This window comes from Panthera uncia, chromosome C2, assembly GCF_023721935.1.
Source record: "Panthera uncia isolate 11264 chromosome C2, Puncia_PCG_1.0, whole genome shotgun sequence".
Classification (NCBI taxonomy): Eukaryota; Metazoa; Chordata; class Mammalia; order Carnivora; family Felidae; genus Panthera; species Panthera uncia.
In genome coordinates, this window is record NC_064810.1 from 105,453,761 (window position 1) to 105,475,582 (window position 21,822).

The 21,822-nt window shown below is 36.0% G+C and overlaps 1 protein-coding gene across 7 annotated transcripts in view; it reads right to left on the bottom strand.

The window, feature by feature from the left end:
• The window catches only part of LEKR1 (leucine, glutamate and lysine rich 1), a 184,141-nt gene that overhangs the window by 12,745 nt on the left and 149,574 nt on the right, over nucleotides 1-21,822 (bottom strand). For 6 of the 7 annotated variants that reach the window (XM_049628650.1, XM_049628651.1, XM_049628653.1 and 3 more), the window contains 3 exons: nucleotides 16,901-16,994; nucleotides 4,511-4,675; nucleotides 1,544-1,843 (listed from right to left, as the gene is read on the bottom strand). In XM_049628650.1, coding sequence (XP_049484607.1) covers nucleotides 1,544-1,843; nucleotides 4,511-4,675; nucleotides 16,901-16,994 — 559 coding nt within the window. The remainder of the gene's footprint in view (nucleotides 1-1,543; nucleotides 1,844-4,510; nucleotides 4,676-16,900; nucleotides 16,995-21,822) is intronic. The other variant, XM_049628654.1, reaches the window with a different exon arrangement.

A 21,822-nucleotide genomic window follows, 5' to 3' on the forward strand; every position in this document is an offset into this window, starting at 1 on the left:
CAAAGCATAAGAGACTCTTAAAAACTGAGAACAAACTGAGGGTTGATATGGGGAGGGAGGGAGGGCAGGGTGGGTGATGGGTATTGAGGAGGGCAGCTTTTGGGATGAGCACTGGGTGTTGTATGGAAACCAATTTGACAATAAACTTCATATATTGAAAAAAAAAAGATTTTCTTTAAATTCTTCTTTGAGAGCAGGTAATGGCAGCTGTCAGTCTTGTTCTTAATTGCATATATAGGGCCTAGCACCTGGGCCCTGGATAGATGCTCAATATATATTTATTGGATTCAATACTTCTATTTTTTTTTACATGTCCTAGTGTATAGGTTACTCCTCAGTTTCCATATTGCCATGTCTTTGGATATTTAAGAGTTAGAAAACCTGCCAGTCTAACTGCCTTGATCTCTCTTTCCTTTAACCAGTTGACCCTCCTTTAGAACTTAAACACTGCTGTCTCATTTGAAGCAACTCTGTATCACCTCTCTCCTTTGGGTTTTTCCAGCAGAACCAAGTCCATATGTGCTATCCTTTCCCACTCATGCCAGGACTGGTGGAAGCAGCAACCTTGATGAGGGAGGCTATGCTATTGTGTGTTGGCAGGAGATGCTCAATCAGCTGACTCCCTAAACATCTGGAGAAGCAAGTAGCATGTTTATTGGTATTTTGAAACAAAGAAAAAAGAAAGAAAGAGTAAAAGAAAGAAAGAAAGAAAGAAAGAGAGAGAGAGAGAGAGAAAGAAAGAAAGAAAGAAAGAAAGAAAGAAAGAAAGAAAGAAAAAGAAAGAACGAACAGAGGAGGGAAGGAAGGAAATGAAGCCTGGCGATGTTGAGTGCTAAGCCTGAGGGTCACTTTGAAACTTAGAAGCAGAATCACTAGAACTCAGGTTTCCTGAAACAGGAAGCATCATATCATGGAGATTCAAATAGAATCTTGGCTCTGCCATGCTGTGTGACCTCAACTGCTTAGCAGTTCTGAAATAAGAATTCATTAGAAAACAATTTCAAATCAAAATAATTCTATTTCAGTTTAAACAAAAATATTGCTGAAATAATCATGCATACATAAGAAAGAAGACCAACTCATGTACATTATGCTATAGTTTAGGTTGACAGAAAGATAAAGCCCTAAAGAGAAATTACTTTCAGAATATATTGTCCAAATTATTTTTTGAACGTAAGCAGCAAGTGCTCTAAAAGTTTCTTTGGCAAAGACTGAATGTCAAAACCAGTAAGACATAAATATGCAAAGATTTCTAGTCTTAGAAGTTTTAAATGGTTTTTGCAACACAGTAGAACTGGGTGCTGAGGAAACCATAGAGATCTTGTAGTTCAGTGAATTTCATTTTACAGAAAAGGAAGCCAGGTGAAGAGAGGTTAAATGACTGCCTAGTTAAGGACACAGCCAGGATGTAATTCCAGGTTCCTGACTAATAGTCCTCGACTGCATGACACCAAGCTATCTTTGATGTTTGTTTGTTTGTCTACTTTTTGAAAGAGTGTGTGCTCTTTCACTAATCACAGCGGCACCATCATCTGCTTCCTACCTGTTCCTGGGACTGGTTAAACTGCTGCATCAGTTGTGTTTGTGCCAGCATTACTCTATCTAGCTCATCTGACTTCAGCTTCATTTCCTTCCTCAAGTCCTCTGAAATGGAATCGTTACTGTCAGTTTCTTTCTTCAGGCGGGCTTCAAATTCTGCAACCAAATTTTTAAGGTTTTCAATTTCTTTCTCCTTTGATTCAGAATCTTCAGTATGTCGGATACAAGATTCATGGAGTTTTTCTTCAAGGGTGGCCACTTCCAGCTTTAGATCTCTAGTAGCGCTTGCGATTAAATCAGATATCTGTAAGATAAATCTTGTATTAGTTTGTAGGCAATATCTCTAGGCAACCAAAGAGTCCTTATGGCTTTAGGAGGTTTATTCTAAATAATCAGTGTGCTCTTCTTATCAAATGAAAACAAATCCTATGACACTATGTAGGCCTCCAAAATTTTCTTTTTAGAAGTTAAGACTAAAACCTATTTTTACCACCTTAAATGGAATTACATTAATCACTTGGGCATCCTTGGAAATATATAAATCTTTGTGTCCAGATTGAGCTACCAAGGACAGCTCAAGTCTTGATCCACGTACCTGTCTGGATTCAGTGTGGGGTGGCTTTGGGACCTAGAAATGCCTGATGTTTGGGGATGCACATAGAGGAGCACCACAGTTTTATTCTATTCATGCTATAATTATAGTAAATTTTGTTTTGACATATATTTTTTCTTTCTTATATATGATGACTGGAGATGCCCTCAGGTACTATACCTCTAGATCAACAATGCCCAGTAGAACTCTCTGTGATGACAGAAATAGTCTGTGATGTCCAATATGGTAGCCACTAGCCACCTGTACCTACTGACAGTAGTATGTCAGTAAATGTTTAGCAACTGATGCACACACACACAAAAAGCCAGATTTGTATCTAGTCTCCATGTAGACTCCGTGTGGACTGGGTGTAAATACTCTCACCACGGCCAATTCCAAGGTACCAAGGTGACATAACCAATTGCTGAGTTGGGAAGAGAGGCCAACAAAAGGCTCTGGCTTGCCAGTACTGGCTAGTGAGCATTTAAAATGTGGCTAATGTGGTTGAGGAACTGAACTTTAAATTTAAATTTTAATTACTTGAAATTTAAGTAGCCACATATGGCTAACATATTAGATTGTACAGCTCTAGAGAATACCAGAATACTTTGCAAATATACTATCTCTCAGGTGGTACTTCTAGATAAAGAGATGAGAGAATGAGAGATAAAGAGAGAAGATGAGAAGCTTTTCCTTAGAGTCATGAAAGTCTTTAGAAGGGAAAAGACTGCTCGTTTTCTTTCTCCTTAAAAAACAAAGAACAGAAAACAAACCAGGAAGAGCAAAGTTGCTTCTGATGAAACATATCCTTATTATTTGTGCTACAGATATTGTCCCATTATAAATATTAGTACAACAAGAAACCAGTCCATGAAGAATCTGGAAAACATTCATAGACCAAAGTTCCAAGGATTCTATGAACTATTATTTATGAGTAATGCATCCAAAATTTGTTTCAAATGTTAAATTTACATTAAGAATAACTTTTGCAAGAAATCTATTCACACTTAGTAACTTGAAAAATTAAATTAATATTCCATTATATTCAATTAATCCAGGAAGGAAGAGGATCATTGCTAGGTCTGAGCAGTCGTTTCCATCATCCAAAGGAGAGCTGACACTGAAATACAGCAGGTTATCTTTGGGACAGGAGACTCACAAAGCCACAAATATGTTTTGATTTTTTCAAAACGGGAGTCAGCATTTACAAATCAAGAGAATTCAATTAGAAAATCTGGATTTATGACTTCTTTTAAAAAACTATAACTCTTGGCAAGTTGAGGCCTGCCTTAATAGGCTTCTTCTGGAAGAAAACTAGTATAGGAGAGGTAGAAACTTGGGTGAGCTGACATTCTAAGCTTTCAGCTATCAGCTTGGAATCTCTCAAGTGTACCAATGTCCCAACAGGATTTCACTTACAAAACACAAATTCAAAGATAAAGTTATTAAGAGTTTCAAGACAACATTTGGAGAGCATTAAACCCAAGAGGTATGAGGCATTTCTGACTGTGGGCCCTGTGACACTGGACTTGTCATATACTCACATAGCTGGCCCTGCCTATTGTTCACAGTGCTCTTGAAAAGGCTGTACCATATCTCCTGTTCACTGAAGTAGAGGCCATTAAGTCTCATTTGATGCCTAATCTACACAGACTGTTAATGAGTTTATTCAAAGTATGGTTTCCCCACTGGGTCTTGGTTAATATACACACACATATACATACACACAAACACATACGTATATACACAAACACATGTATATATATATGGTGTTCAGGTCTTATAATAACAGGACAACCTTAACAAAACCTTAAATTATGTTTAGGGGGCACCTGGCTGGCTCAGTCAGAAAAGATGCTACTCTTGATCTGAGATTATGAGTTCAAGCACCACACTAGGTGTAGAGGTTACTTAAAAACAAAATCTTCAAAAAAATTATGTTTAGCATATACTGTTTCAGAAATTATGGAGGTAGATTACATTTTTAAATATTTCCCTTCATTCAAAATGTCTAGAATTGAAAATATTTGCAATTAAAGGAGATAGGCTTTAGTTGTTGGGAAAATATTAATTACGTAAAACATCTCCTTATCATTTAATGTTGGATATTTGAAGTGCTGGAATATTTAGTCATGCTAATTATTAGTTATAAATTTATGCTGCCTAAAAAATAAGTTTATTGTATGCTGATATGATTTATTTCAGCTACTTATTCTGGAAAATAGCCAAACCATTCTACCCATGTAGCTAAAACCAAGGCACAGTGACTATGAGGAAAGCTACTTGAGTTATAAATATTGTACAGTGTTCTTACAAGGAAATAACCAACATCTATAGTTTGAAACCCATTAAATAATAATGAACACCATAATGACAGACCTTCATTTTTAGTTCCTCTTGTTCTTTCTTATATTTACAGATTATTTCTTGATGTTTTTCCTTTTCAATATCAAGTTCCAGTTTAGCTTCTGCTTTAAAAAGCAGAGCTTGCTCCTCAAACTCAACTAAATGCTGGGCTCTTTCCTTGGCAAGTTCAGCTTCAATCTAGAAAATAGTATTTACCACACATTTAAAACCATTTGACCTTAAGATGAGGAAATTAAGCTTATTTTCAGACTTTAATTAAAAATTTTTAATTCTAATATTAATTATTTTATTAATTGAATTTTTTAATTCTAATATTTAAAAAGAATCTGACTCAGAACTTAACCCAGAAAAAAAATGACCTTGGGTCAAATATTTCAAGATCTTCTAAGACCTTCTAAGCTTTTAAAATGAGTAGAGAAGTTAAAACAATATATTCTGACAGTTTTCAGAAATACTAAAGCTTAGTGTTCTGTACCTTTGTATTATAAACCCAGTCCTTGCCAGAAACCCTATAAGAAAAAAATAAAAATATTTTGAGCCCTTTAGACTGAGGTCTACTGAAAGCTCAGAGGAGATATAAAATAGAAATGTTGAGTTTTTAAATGATCTTTTCTTGATGAGACCCCAGAAAGTTCTGGAGTCACAGATTATCATTTTAATGTGACTGAGGCCAGAAGGATGATTAAGGTAAAACACAGTCAAGTCAGTGATGCCTGTATCCATATTGGACCCAGATAGAACCATAGCACTGGAAGGGACCGTAGAAATCCCCTGGTTCCATTTCTCAAGCTTCCATGAATTGTGGAAAGAATCAGCAAGGGTTTTGGATTCAGATGGAACTGAGTTTAAATCCTGGCTCTAAACCCTTGGCTCTGCCACTTTCTAGCTGTATAATCTTAAATTGTGACTGTAACCTCTCCTGGTGGAGTTACAACCAGTTCCCTTGGGAATCATTATGAAGATTAAATGGGACAAAACATCTGTGTAAAGTTCTAGCATGAGCAGGGATTAAATAGTCAGTGAAGATTACTCCTGTGCTGTGACCCTTCAATCTCTATCACAGAATCTACACTAACCATTGTCTGCTCTGTGCCTCAACACCCCTAGAAACCATAACTCACTCCTTCCCAGCAAGCATTTCCATTTTCAGACAGCACTAAGCATTAGACAGTTTTTCCTTTAGTTGAGCCAACATCTCTCTCCCTGTGGTTTTTAACCATTGGTTTTGGCTCTGCCTACTGGAGCAAGAGAGAGAACAAACCTATGAGTACTGGAGTCATTCTGGCCTAGTCGTACATCTAGTGAGATGAGAGAATCCCAGTGACAGGCTGGCTCTAGATTTACATTGTGCCATGATTATACGTTCTTAGAAGGAGTAAACGCCAGATAACTTAGGAGAAAAACTGTCAAATCTGACTTACTGTGACTCTGTGATTCAGACCACTATACAAGGAAGACAGAGGTCAACATGAATTTCTCAGGGAAATACTGAAACCCGGGTACCAGGAAACAGAAAATTTGCTAAGAAAGTTAACAGAAAGTCCTTTAAATTAAATAAAATGCAGATAGAAGACTAGCCCCAGTGTGGGGTCAGTTGAGTTTATTGCACTGGTTAGAGGGCTGAGCATTTCCTTTAAGGAAAAACAATTATGTTTATACTCAATGCAAGGAGTTATTCTGGTTCTCTCAAAGTAAGTTTGTGGGTTGTTTGGGGAAAAGGATGCTAAGGATCATTTAGTAACGTGATAGAATTGCTCATTTGTGTTGTGTTCACACTTCTAAAGACAAGGAAAGCCTCAGAGTCTCTCAAAAAAAGAACAGATGTTTTTCTGAATTCCAGGTACTTACATCCACCTGCCTCCTGCTAGCCAATATCTCAATGAGATATACCAGAGGTGTCTCAGATAAACTGAAGCAGAAACCTTTTTTTTTCATATATGAAATTTATTCTCAAATTGGTTTCCATACAACACCCAGTGCTCATCCCAAAAGATGCCCTCTTCAATACCCATCACCTACCTCCCCCCCACCCCCATCAACCCTCAGTTTGTTCTCAGTTTTTAAGAGTCTCTTATGCTTTGTCTCTCTCCCACTCTAACCTCTTTTATTTTTCCTTCCCCTCCCCCATGGGTTTCTGTTAAGTTTCTCAGGATCCACATAAGAGTGAAACCATATGGTATCTGTCTTTCTCTGTATGGCTTATTTCACTTAGCATCACACTCTCCAGTTCCATCCACGTTGCTACAAAGGGCCATCTGAAGCAGAAACCTTCATACAACTGTCTCCCCCTGCCCCCGTTTCTTCCCCAGTCCGAACACAGTAACCACAATCCATCTAGTTATTCAGGTCAGTAACTGGGACATCATTTTTATCTTTCACACCTAACCCGACACCAAGTCCTATTCACCTCCAAAAGATGCCTTGAATTCATTCATTTCTTTTCATTTCCACTCCCGACGCTCTAGTCCTGGCCACTATCACCTCTTCGCTGGCTTCCTTACTGCCACTCCTGTCTCTCTCCAATCTATGACACACACAGCAGGGTGTTCTTTACAAACTATAAACTGGATTATTTTATTCCCTTTTAGTGGTTTCTCAATGCATTACTATAAAATCAAAACTCCTATACATGATTTTCCACTGGGCCACCACCAGCCCATGCAACACTTTTTTGTGAATTGACAAAGCACCCCTTCCTCAGAGGAACACAACCTCATGCTGAGCAGAGCACTTGGTGAGCAGAGCACTGGCTGGATTCCAGCTCTCTTCTCTCCCTTGGCCTGTACTACTGTGCTGGGCACAAGGCAAACACTGTTTATGGCAGCCCTGAACTTCTCCAACCTGACTTTCACTTTCCCCATTTGATCACAGCCCCGTGCTCCAACCATGTTGGAATAGATGAGTCAAGAGCACATGAAAGGAGGATATCAAGTGCAAAACATTTGAAAAACTCTCAAGGTGTAACTTTAAGAGTTAATAGCTCACAAGATGTCTTGATACTATTAAAAAAAAAAAACAACTAACTAAACACGTTTTGAGAAGCTGAAGAAAAATGTGTGCCAAGGTACTAAAATAGCAAGTGTTCAAAAAATTCCTTGTGTGGCTAACTGGTAGAGTTGAATTGTTATTTTAGGACAAAAAGACATCTTTCATAATAAGGACTGATTGCTCAAATTAAGAGAACAAAAAGATATCCAGACTAGGTGGGACAGGACAAACTATAAATTAGATGACAGAAAGACTTTAGGACTTTTAAAAAAATCATTTAAATTAATTATGGGAAAGAGGTCATTTAGGAAACCAGTAGAGTCCCTTGATGAAGATGGAGCATTAAGTACTCAGGGAAGAAAAGAAGGCAGCTGGTGGATTGAATGAGTAGAATGTTCTGTTCTGAGGCAGGTAGCAGGGAGATCTTCTTGCTCCTGAACTATTCCTTGGAATGAATACTTATAGGTAAAGAGAAAGAGAGAGAGAGGGAGAGAGAAAGGAAGAAGGGAAAGAAAGAGCATGAAGATAGAAGAGAGCAGAGTGATTTTACTATCACTGATTTGATTTTTAGTTTGCACAACCAGAGAAAGAGAAGCACAGTGACGAGCCTCAGGAGGGATTTCTAAACGTTTAAGGAAGCTTCAAGGCCATCTGAAAGTTTTGACACTGTAGCATAGAGAGATGATACTATTGGTTCCTTCATAATCTGAATAGTTTGAACAAAATGAGAAGCCCACAAACACAAGGATTTTCTTAAGCCAGTATATTGTCATTGAGAAGATGAATTCATGCCAAATTATCACGTTTATATTTTTTACATATTGATAGAAGCTGTTTAAAATATCCTAGATGAGAGGTGCCTGGGTGGCTCAGTCGGTTGAGTGTCAGACTTCAGCTCAGGTCATGATCTCACTGTGCCTGAGTTCAGGCCCCACGTCAGGCTTTGTGCTGACAGCTCAGAGCCTGGAGCCTGTTTCAGATTCTGTGTCTTCCTCTCACTCTGCCCTCTCCCCACTCATGCTCTATCTCTGTCTCTGTCTCTCTCTCTCTCTCTCAAAAATAATAAGCATTAAAAAAATTAAAATATACTAGATGAAAATAAATAAATAAATAAATAAATAAATAAAATCTCTTAGATGAAAGAACTTATGCTTATACAAAATAAATGAATTTGGTGATGGTGCTTATATAAAATACAAACTACTTTATATAATAACTAATAGTAATTTTCATAATCACGGGGAAATTCTGATTTCTAAAACAATAGCACTGCTGGGGATTCACTCAAGGGATACAGGAGTGCTGATGCGTAGGGGCACTTGCACCCCAATGTTTATAGCAGCACTTTCAACAATAGCCAAATTATGGGAAGAGCCTAAATGTCCATCAACTTATGAATGGATAAAGAAGATGTGGTTTATATATACAATGGAATACTACTTGGCAATGAGATCTGACCATTTGTAGCAACATGGATGGAACTGGAGAGTATTATGCTAAGTGAAATAAGTCAGTCAGAGAAAGACAGATACCATATGTTTTCACTCATATGTGGATCCTGAGAAAATTAACAGAAGGCCAGAGGGGGAGGGGAAGGGGGAAAAAAAAAGTTACAGAGAGGGAAGGAGGCAAACCATAGGAGACTCTTAAATACTGAGAACAAACTGAGGGTTGATGGGGGTGGGGGAGAGGGGAAAGTGGGTGATGGGCATTGAGGAGGGCACCTGTTGGGATGAGCACTGGGTGTTGTATGGAAACCAATTTGACAATAAATTATATAAAAAAATAAAATAAAACAAAACCATGAGTAATACATGAACTCAAGAGTTACACAAAGAAAATAAATTGCTATCTGTGTACACATTACAGGTTTGAGTTTTTCTGCTTTTTATTTATCCATATCCCCCGTTAGCTCAAACTCTGTCTCCTTGGTGAAGGCTTCCTGATGATTCCAGGGGCTTCCCGATGATTCCATTCTGAGTATGTTGTTTTTAAATTCCTTTTGTATTTGTGTTGATATGCATTATTAGTATAACACCTGTGTCTAATACTGATGTTCAAAATACCATCTTTTCACTATTTTCCAAGTGAGTTACTTGTGGTTGATTCTGAGATAATTTTCCGTCAATGGAGCCAAATAGCATATTGTAACATAATCACTCATTACTGACAATCCCTATAAAAGCAAGGGAATTTCAGATGCCAAAGTAGAAATTAGGTCATTTGTTTATATTTGATGTATCTACATAATTTTTAAAAATATATCTCCTATAAATAAATTTTACTATGTTCTAAAAGTTAAAACAAATGCTGGTTGAAAACTAATAATTCATTATTTATGAACTGACTACTGAATAAATATATTGTAAAAGTAGATGATTATTCAAATACCCAGACTTTGCAGTAAAAAAACAATGCTAAGGAATAGAATATATATTGAAGCCCTGTCAGAAACTGTAAACTCAGGATGAAAGGAGGGAATATTCTCTTAGCACCAATACAAGGTAGGAAGGCTACTTATATTAGCTCATTTAATTCTTGCAACATATAATAATAATAACATAATAATTATTATTCCCACTATCTAGATTACAAAATAGATTCAGAGAGGTTAAGAACCATCACCAAGATCATAGAGTTACTACAAAGGTGGAGAGGTATGCACACTTATTTATTTCTGGTAGACCCCATGGTTCAGCATGTTTTGTTTTTCCATGTAGCCTGTCTCCCCACACATCTACATAGCGTAGTGATAAAGGGAATGGACTTGGTATTTATTTAGTTTTGAAATATTTGGTGATCTTTCCAGATAACTTTTTGTTAATAAATTCTAATTTAATTCCACTGTGGTCAGAAAAAATACTTTGTATGTTTTGAATCTTTTTAAAGTTACTGAGAGTTATTTATGCTCCAGAATATGATCTATTTTAATAAATGCCCTATGTGCACTGGAGAAGAATATGTATTCTGTTGTTAAGTGGAGAATTTTATAAAAATCAATTAGGTCATGTTTATTAAAAGTGTTGTTCAATATATCTCTTAAAAATAAATAATTATAAAAATTATTATACTACTTTACATACTATATATCTTTACTAATTTTCTAGATATTTTTATATCAATTATTATTGAGAGAGGGCTATCATTGACATCTCTTATATAGTTTTGGATTTGTCTATTTCTCCTTGCTGTTCTGTCAAATTTTTCTTAATTTTAAAATTAATTTAAAAATTATTAGGTGAATAGATATCTGGGATTATTATGTCCTCTTGGTGAACTGATGATCTGTTTAATAATATGAAATCAACTTAGGGGTGCCTGGGTGGCTTGGTCGGTTAAGCGTCCGACTTCGGCTCAGGTCATGATCTCATGGTCCGTGAGTTCAAGCCCCGCGTCGGGCTCTGTGCTGACAGCTCAGAGCCTGGAGCCTGTTTCAGATTCTGTGACTCCCTCTCTCTCTGCCCCTCCCCTGTTCATGCTCTGTCTCTCTCTGTCTCAAAAATAAAATAAAACGTTAAAAAAAATATATGAAATCAACTTCATAATCCCTGCTAATATTCAAAATATTCTAATATCTTTGCTTTGAAATTTACTTCATAAATATAATACATATATTTACATATATGTAATATACATAAATAAATATAGGCAGATACATAAATATAAACATAGTTCTAGCTTTCTTTTAATTTGTGTTAGCATATATTTTGTGTTATGCATCCTTTATTTTAACTTACTTGTTAAGACATTTCTTTGTATTAAAGTGTATTTTTGGCTTCTTCTGACTTAAGGTTTGTTTTCTTTTTAATTCAATTTTATTTCCTTTGCTGGTTTGTTAGCTATAATTCTTTTTCTACTTCTGTGGTTGCTTTAGAATTTATAGAATACATCTTTAACTTAATGCAGTGTATCTTCTAGTGATTTATCATGTCATGTATTGAATTAAGAATCTCACAACAGTATACTTCCATTTTTCCCTTCTTAGACATTGTGTTATTTTTGTAATATATGTTGCTTCTACGTGTTATAACTCTCACATAAGGTTGTTAATATTTTTGTTTCAAAGTTAATTATATTTTAAAGAAATTCATATAATTAAAAGACTCATATATTTACCCACATTAGAAGGTCCAATCTGCCATCAATACCTTTTCTGATATACTACATTCCTTTGTGTGGATCCATATTTCCATGTGGTATAATTTTTCTTTTGACCAAAGGCCTTCTTTTAACATTTCTCATAGTGTGGGTGTGCTGGTGATATACTTGCTCAGCTTTTTCATTGCTGAAAGTCTATTTCATCCTCATATTTGAAAGATATTTTCACTTTGTTTGGAATTCTAGATTGGCAGCATGCACCCCCAGGCCCCTCATTCTTCCAGTACTTTCAATCCCACCTTCCTCTTGCTTATATTGTCTTTGATGAAAAAACTGCTGTCATCCTCACCTTTGTTCCTCTCTATATAATATGTCTATTATTCTCTGGTTGTTTTTAAGATTTTCTTTTTATCACTATTTTGAGCAATTAGATTATAATGTTCCTTGGTGTGCTTGAGGTTTGTTGAGCTTCTTGCATGTGTGGGTTTATAGTTTTCATTAACTCTTAAATTTTTCAGCCATTATTTCTTCAAATATTTTTTCTGTCCTTTCTTCTCTTTCTTGTCCTTTGGGGATTCCAAATATGCATATATTAGTCCATTTAAATTTGTCTCATAGCTCCCTGATGTTCTTGTTTGTTTGTTTTGAGTTTTCTATTTTTGTTTCAATTGCTGTGTGTTCAATTTCACTAAACTTTTCTTTTGAAAGGTCTAATCTGATATTAATCCCATCTAGTGTACTTTTCATCTTAGATATTGTTCTTTTCATCTCTAGAAGTTCATTTTAGATCTTTTTTATATCTCCCATATCTCTACTTAACATGATCAATTTTTCCCCCAGATTTTGGACAAATGGAATCCTGTTATCATAACTGTTTTAATGTCTTTGTCTGCTAATTCTAATAACCTGTGCCTTTCTAAGTCAGTTTTTATTAATTGATTTTTCTCTCATTATGAGTTACTCTCATTATGAGTTTTCCTGTTTTGTTTGTTTTGTTTTGTTTTGAATGGCAACTTTTGATTGAATGCCACGCATTGTAAATTTTACCTCATTAGATGCTGAATATTTCTGTATTCCTATGAATATTATTGAACTCTGTTGTGGGATGCAGTTAAGTTTATTGGAATCACCGTGAGTTTTTTAGTTCTTCCTTTGAAAATTGTTAGGCAGGATCAGCTCAGCATTTAGTCTAGGGCTAATTTTTCCTTACTGCTGATGCAAAACTCTTCTGAGAACTTTACCCAAGTGCCCTATAAATTATAAGTTTTCCAGTCTGGCCATGTGTGAGCATTTGGTACTCCCCTTTAGTCCCCTTTTCATGGGTCTTTCTCTGCCTTTGAGTAGTTTCCCCACACATATGCACTAACCATGCATATACTTTATGGGAACTCTTCGTAGATCTCCAGCATTATTTCTGTGTGCAGCTTTCCCCTGAGAACACTACCCTGTGAATTCTAGCCACCTTGATCTCTCAGGTCTCTTCAACTCGAAGAATCTGCCAAACTACCTAGATTCACACTTCTGTATTGTGGCCTTAAATTTCTTTCAAGGAACGAAGTCTGGGCAATCACAGAATTCACCTCATTTGTCTCTCATCTATAAGAATCATTGTTTGATATCTAGTGTCTTCAAACCATTGTTTTCTATCTTGTTCCCAATTGTTTACTTGTTTAGGAGGGAGGGTAAATCTGGTTCCTGCTAGTTCATATAAGTCAAATGCAGAAGTTTTTGCATTTTGTATTTAGCTCTCATCCCCCACCCTGCCCAGGTTTGTATCGGTTCTCATTTCCTGGCTATATAACCTTGGCAACTTACATAAATTCTCTGAGCCTTATTTTTTTCCATGTGCAAATGGCAATAATAATTTTATAATAATTAAAATTACATTTATGGAAAGCATTGAGCACCAGGCCTAGCATATAGTAAACACTCTAATTAATGGAGACTATTTTTATTATCCTGATTAAAGGTTTAAGTCATATGATATTTGCAGGCTATTCCAGATCTAAAATTTTATGATTTCATTAATTCAATTTTGAAAATTACACGGTATAATTTTAAAAATTAAAGTGTGCTCTCACTATTGTTTTTAGTCATATATTTATAACGCATAAATGAAAATTGATCTTTTTACGACAAGCTCATCCGTGTACATTTTGTTATTTTATAAGCGATCCTTTTAAATTTCATTAATAGTACACAAAAACACATTAGGAATTATTCAGCCATTTGGCTCTTCTAGTTGAAGAACTTGATATTTTTTTGGTTTGCCTCCTTTGATGCTGGAATCGCCTACTTCTTGAGGTAAACTACCCCCCTCCCTTGGGTTTTCACTATTAATCCAGTTGCTCAGCCAGGAGGTAAGGTTCTGTTTGTTTGTTTGTTTTAATATTGGGTTATATCAAGTTCTTATTCAAAATAGACGAGCCAAATGGCTGAATAATTCCTAATGTGTTTTAGTGTACTACGAATGAAATTTAAAAGGATAGCTTATAAAATAACAAAATGTACAGGGATGAACTTGTCATAAAATATTGGGTTTTAAACGTTTTATGTACTATTTAAAATGAGGTCAATGGTAATACAGTTCTAAAATGTTCCTAAATGTGATGATATCTTAGTAATAGTCTAAGAAAATATTTGGTTGGAATTTGTTTATTGCACTACAAAGTAATAGTCAATACATGACTATCACTTAATGTCAGCACTCTGGCTATAGGAAATTTCTTAATTACAAAAGTTTTAACTGAAAAGTAACAACACTGTTAACTTGGAACCAATTTCAAATGTTCACCATACACAATAATTTATTTTCTTCACATCAAAGAATACTTGAAATAAACAAAAATCTATGGCAATTGGTAAATATACAGTTATTTTAAAATGTGCCATCTTTGTTGCATAGCAACTATTGATTCTATTATGTGCTTTTTACATACTCTAAAATAATTAAGCAGAGGCACAAATTGCTATCTACTCTTTTTGAATGCTAAAAGCACTTAAGTTATGAAGTTTATTCTAATATGTGTATTATATATTTGTAAAGGGAACATTTCATTCCTACACAAAGGCACAGTGACCCAAGAAAGAGATGACAGTGTCATAGCAGTGATTCTCCTTTCTCATGAGAGGACTTTTAGGGAACTTTTTATTCATAGTCTCAATAACTAACACAGCCAAGACCTAATTATCATTCCTTGGCTTTACTGGTCTGGATCTGGATTTACTGCCAAGCTAAATTATAAGATTTATTAATAAGAAGTCATGTCCTCTCAACAAAATGAAATGCCCATTTATATCATAGAAAATTATACATGCCAAAATATGTCTATGATACAATTAATTTATGAGAATGATATCATGGTCTCAGTAGGAACTTAGAAAATCTTACATAGGTTTATTTGCATCATCAAATTAACAGCATGAAGCAAGATCATAATACTTTTTTTATATGATCAGATGCTAACACTAACTTGGTCTACTTGTGTTAGCACCTCATGGACAGGGTACAGTAAGAAGCAGTATAAGAAGAGATCATAAATGCAGAGACTTCTACAGTATATTGTATTTGAAAGTCCTTCAGGGGTGTGACCAAGGAGATAAAGAACTTCTATATAAGCAAAGGCTGGAAGGTTCACTCTATCGGTCTAAGAGGAGCTCAGGCATTTGAGGGAAGGGAAGAATCTGTGACTCTCTATTCACACTAATTCCGTCAGTGAAAGTTCTGCATCAAAAGATGAGATGTTTACAATATCTCTTCATACATACTGCCAAATTGCTCCCAAAGGTTTGCTGTAACTTTCAGCCCGTTGAACAGTGAGTATGAAAGATTACCTTACTAGACTTTGCCACAATGCCAAAACCGCTCTGTCAACTGGGTGGGTAAAAAAATAATCTCTCATTGTTTTAATTTGCCTTTTTTGGATTGCTGGTTAGGTTGATCATCTTTTTTGTATTTTTAAACATGGGTTGGTAAGGATGGAGGAAGTGACTAAGAATAGCCAATTGAGTACCCCAAGACTAATAAAAATTCAAAAAATGTGGGCTTTAGGAGATGGAAAAGAAAAAGCCCATACTTCAAAATAAGAATGAGCCACTTAGAGCAACCGTTAGTCCATTCTTAAGTTTTAATTGTTGCCTCTATGGAGCTGTTGTTCTAGTGATCATTTCTCTTACAGCCTGAGTGTGCTATCCCTGAGGGACAAGGGAAGTGAGATTCATATGTAGAGGGCCAGTAATGCCTGTGTATGGCCAACTGAGTAAATATTGGAAATGAAAGTGAAAAATTTAGATCTCATCTGAGCCAGCAACGATATCTAAAGGGTCTAAGTTTGGTGGATGGTAGAGTGAAGAGTCCAGGTGGAGATGTTAGTTTGAATGTAGTCACTGCTTATTGCTTGAGGTTACAAGTTATAGGGTCTGGTCACCAAGGAGAAGAATCTGATATAACCAAACAGGTTGTCGGGGCTTAAGTCAAGCAATCTGAATTTCAGTAGCTAGCTCTAGTACTAGATGCAAATTTATAATGGTATCAAAAAACCAAGGATGAAGGCTAGTGCTAGGGATAGGTATCAGTTGGGCAAGAGAAAGAGTTGGAAAGGCTTCAGGACATTGTTCAGGATAAGGTCCAGGGATCAATCAAGGAGTATCAGAAGTTTATGACAGGGAGATCATGGTTATAGTCTCAATGACTAGAGTTGTACATGGCCTGAGAAGATAGGGACAAACAATTTTTAGAATATTATTTGAATTCCTTAAAATTATTAAATACATATTTATTACTGAAACTTTGAAAAATTTAGAGAAGTCCAAAGCCAACAATCAATGCATTTTTCAATCCTCTAAGAGAAAATATTTTCCTTATAAAGAGTGAGCTAAATACTTTCCTTTTACTTTGCCAAAAGTTCATAACTGAGTAATCCTGTCATTTTCCATTCTCTTACATTATCTTCTTAAAAGCAGAGAAATTACAAGAATGAATTAATATTCCCCTGCTTTTAAGGATGTGGTCAAAGGCAGATTCTGTCACTTTACAGGAAAAAAGTAAATATTTGAAAATAAAAATTAAACTTTTACATGAGAACTAGGGGCCATCTTAATTTTACAAGTTTTAAAATTCTGTTCTTACCTTTTTATTTCCTATTATGTTGTCTAGTATTATGGAAAAGACACACATTATAAGTATGTTTGGCCTAGGAAATTCCAGAAGGAATCAAAATGTGCATAGAAGCAAAGATATCCGGAATAGTCTCCTGGCAAACAGAATTTTGAAAAAGCAAATAAGACACATGCTGATGAAAGTTACATTATCATTACCTTCTCTCTCCAGTTATCATCATTCAGCAGCTTCTGTCTAAGGGTTTCCTGCAGCTGCTCGATGCTTTTCTGATGTGAAATCAGCATTAATTCCCTGAAAACCATAAACCCAACAAATGAATCAAGACTCACCCTGACACTCTTCCTAAATTGCAGTTCCTGGCTCAGAGAATAGTATTTCACAACTTAGTCTGTTTATTCTCTTTAACAATATAAATACTACCATTAGATAATATTTTAACCATTCACAGAAATTTACAAACACTGCATACAAGGTAAGTATTTTATCAGTATTTTTCTCCTAATTTTTGCTTAATAAGTTATGTTATTATTTTTGCATGAAATAGTAATAACATATGTGGAGTCATAAATATAATAAAACATCACACATCATGGTTCCAAAGTTTATGACTAAATTCTAACACTAGACGATATTTTGTTTCCTTAAAAAAAGAAAATATGTTGGGATATGCCATAAAATCAACACAGGTTGGTAGTTCTTGCTAGATTTATTTTTCTTTTACCTGTCTCAAGTACTGATAGGAACAAACCAAATTAAGGAGAGGGTAGTGTTTGAGAACTGGTATAGTACAAAACATATTAGAAAATTGGAAACAAAAAACATTTTAATATTTTAATGCATATAAATGGACCTTTAAAAAAAAATTATTAGAGAGTGAGCGAGCAGAGAAGGTGGCAGAGAGAGAGGGAGACAGAGAATCCCAAGCAGGCTCCATGCTTTCAGCACAAAGCCCAACGTGGGGACTGAACCCATGAACCATGAGATCATGACCCAAATGGAAACCAAGAGTCGTACACTTAACCAACTGAGCCACCTAGGCGCCCCATATGAATGGATCTTAAAGCTTAGTTCATAATCCTCTGGGTGGAGGTAAGAGCAAAAGATTCATAAGAGCTTTTTTTTTTTTTTTAATGTTTATTCTTGAGAAAGAGACAGAGTATGAGCAGAGGAGGGGCAGAGAGAGAGGGAGACACAGAACTGGAAGCAGGCTCCAGGCTCTGAGCTGTCAGCACAAAGCCTGATGTGGGGCTCAAACCCAGGAACCATGAGACCATGACCTGAGCCGAAGTCGGACGCTTAACTGACTGAGCCACCCAGGTGCCCCATAAGAGCATTTCACAGGGAGGGGCACTGAAATTAAGTCTTTGGATATCACTAGTGGCAAAACTGCACCTGTTGATTAGGGTTCCTTCCCTTTTCTATAATCATGACCTTCCTTAGTTTCCGTACAGGTGATTCTTCTCCATTGCTTATTCCTCTTTCTAATCTCTTTGTTTTCCATCATTACCCTGTTCCTTTTAGTTCTGACTCCTTTCTCAAAACTGTGACTTTCATTTATTACTACCTGTTGGACATCGCCACACTAATGATCCATTAACACCAGATACATCAAAAAAACAAATTCACCATCACCTGCTGCAATCTTGCTTTTCTTTTTGACTTCTGAAAATCTTCAGGAGTCCAAATCTTTGGTTTGAAATCTCTGAGTTCTCTCTAACTCTTGCTTCTCCATGTTCTACTACATCCGTTCAAGACCAAATTCTGTATTTTACTTCCTGAGTGCACCTCAAACTATTTCCTCTCTTCCTTTCCCACCAACAACTGCCTTAAGGTTCTTGACTTTATCTCTCACCTATAGTATTATTACAGACCTTCAATCTATGTCTTGTTTTCTTTTCTAGTCTCACTCTTACAATATTATCACACGTTTTTTACCATAATAAAAATAGTGCCTACATTTCTAGGCTAGAAAATTTTAAGGACACAAGCATAAGAAGACATGTTTGACTTGGTAACCAGGATAATGAGTATCATTTAAGGGAAGCAGATTGAAAAAAAAAAAAGCTCCCAGACTTCTCTTTCCAGAAGTATGTTGGACTAGGTAACTTGACAACTTTCCTACTTAAAATAAGTAAACATTTTTTGAGGTAGGGGGCACAAGTGGGTGAGGGGGCAGAGAGAGAATCCCATGAGAGGCAGAGGGAGAATCCCACAAGGGGCATGGAGAGCAGGGGGGAGAGAGAGAGAGAGAGAAGCGGGGTTCACCCAAAATGGGGCTCATGGTTTTTTTTTCCTGAAACAGGGCTCGTGCTCACCCAAAGTGGGGCTTGTGTTCACCTGAAGCAGGGCCCAAGCTCACCCGATGCAGGACTCAAACTCACAACTGTGAGATCATGACCTGAGCTGAAGTCAGATGCTTAACCAACTGAGCCACCCAGGCGCCCAATTAAACATTTTTTAACTTCTGAAAAAATCTTTAAATTCATCAGTGAGCCGGACAAAATGTGGGAAGGATGCGAAGAACAAAACTCAAGTGAAAGAACAGAAGGATATGAGTAGAAACCTATTGAAATATGAATAAACTGTAGTTTAGTTAATTATCAACAATTAGCTAAATGTATTACACCAATGTTAGTTTCTTAGTTTTTACAGATGTGTCATGGTTATAAAAAATGGGCCAAGGAGAAACATAAACCTTCTCTGTACTGTCTTTGTAACTTTTCTATAAATATAAAACTATTCCAAACTAAACCTTAAAAAAGTGAAGCAAAAGGAAGAACCTCCAACTATAAGTAGAGCATTGAAAGCAACTCTCACCTTGAAGGTACTTTCCGAATCTGATGAACTTGAGCTTTAAATTTCACAGCCATGAAGGGCTCAAGAGAGAAGAGTCTACCAGTAAACTCACCTGCATAAATCTCAAAGAGCTGCATGTGTAACATATGTGTGAAATTCACACCTAGCATGTGTAAAATTCAAATAACATCTCTCAAGGTACAAAAGGAAAATTACTGGTTTTGAATATGGGTGCTAGGTAGAGGGAAAGATATATATCTTTCACAAGAATCTGTAAACACACACTAACCCTAATGCAGGTTTGTATTGTGAATTCACACTACCTGAGTGGCTCAAAGAGCTTCACGTTGAAAAGATATTTTATAGTGGTAATAGGTTAACTTTGCCTCCAGATGCCTGGTAGGAAAAACAGGTAGGAAAAACACTGATATTTTCAGGAGCAATCTATCTTCAATCTGGGACTCAAAGATTTTCTACAGATAAAGAGTCAAAATCTATGAGATAATAATTTTTTTTTTTTTAAAAATCACAAAACTGTAAAAGAAAAAAAAGCCAGTAAGAGAAAGAATAAGACATAATGACAGCATAATTAAACTCATACTTTCTAAAGTTTTGAATTTTCAGATAGAATATAAAATCAGATGTTCAAAGAAATAAAGGATTGATTTAAATGACTAATGAAATATGAAAAAGAACCCAATCCAACTTGCAGAAATTAAAAATATAATAATCAAAATGAAAAACAGTGCATGGTCCTGTAGCAGATTATTCACAGCTAAAAAAAATGAAGTAATACACTAAAAGGGAGATTTAAAGAAATTATATAGAGTGCAGTACAGGAAGTGGAAAATATAAAAGAGAAGTTGATATATGGTGGATAGAGTGAAGGATCTAATATGTATCTATCCATTATTCAGAAAGAGAGAAAAGGGGGAAGAAGCAATATTTGAGGGGAATATTCCAGATTGATGAAAAACACTAACTCACAAATCTAGGAAGCTCAATGGATTCCAAGCAAGATAAATAAAAATAAATCTCCCATCTGGGCATCTGGTAGTGCACTTGAAGAACATCAAAGTTAAAGAGATCTTAAAAGAAGCGAGAGAAAAAAAATCCATTATCTTCAAAGGAGCCCATTCTCCAACACAAACAAAGGAAGTCAGACAGCAAAATAATATGTTCAAAATCTTATGAGAAAAGAACCACCAACTAAAGTTGGGTACCCAGCAAAGCTATCTTTCAGAATGAGACTGAAATAAAATATGCTCAAACAAAATTGGAGGGTTTACTACCAGCTAAAGGACCTTTAACTAAAGAACCTTCTAAAGAATATGCTTTACAGGAAGAGATAAGATCTCAGAAGGAAGGTGAGGTATGCAAGAAGAGATGGTAAGCAAAGAAACTGGCAAACTCAGATGCAAGGAAGACTTCTTGGGCACGTGATCAAGACGGTTGTACAGGGCCCAATTTCAGAAGGGGGTCCTGTGCTTCGGATTTAATGCTTTATGGTCACTCTCAAGAAATTCTTAATAATTTTATCTTTTAATTTTTTTTTATGTGAGGTCTGATGGGACAACTGAGCATGTACCAAGGTCATGGAGCTTTGGCTCACATATAGTTGTACCTCCTGCCACCTCCCTGCCTCTCCGGAATGGTTCTCCAGCCCCTGCTCCTCAGCCTTTGCCCAGAATCTGCTGCCTTCCTCTGATTTGAGTGTGGGCCCAGGTTGAGGCACTGGTATGGGGAGAGTGGGGGTTGGCCACCCTGGGCACAGGGTGCTTATGAAAGCCTGCATCCACTTCACGATTCCCCCATGCCCAAGGGAGCACAACATTCAATAGTCATCAAGAAAACACCATGTCAGATTGAAAGAGAGACTGTGAAGGCAGGGACAAAGCTTCTTTGTAGCTTTTTGAACAAGAGCCCCACATTTTCATTTTGTACTGGGTCCTGAAAATTATGTAGCCAGCCTTGCGTGTAGGTAATTGTAAGCAAATATCTATATAAAAATAATAGTTTTGAATATGTATAATTAGTGGGGCTAACAAAAGGATAGAATTAGAACACTAGACAAAACTACATACTGTATGTCAGGATTCCAACAGTAAGAACTCAAGTGTTCTTTGGTCTTTGCATGATTCAAGGGGAGTTTGAGATATTAATTTTAGACTTTATTAAGTATGTATGGTAAAATTTCAAAAGTAAACACTAAAAGAATAGAAATAGAATATACCATTAGATGAAAAGCACAAAGAAAATAAACAAAACTCCAACAATACCCCTCCATCCAAAGGCCCCAAAGGTAGAAACAGTGCAGAAAAAA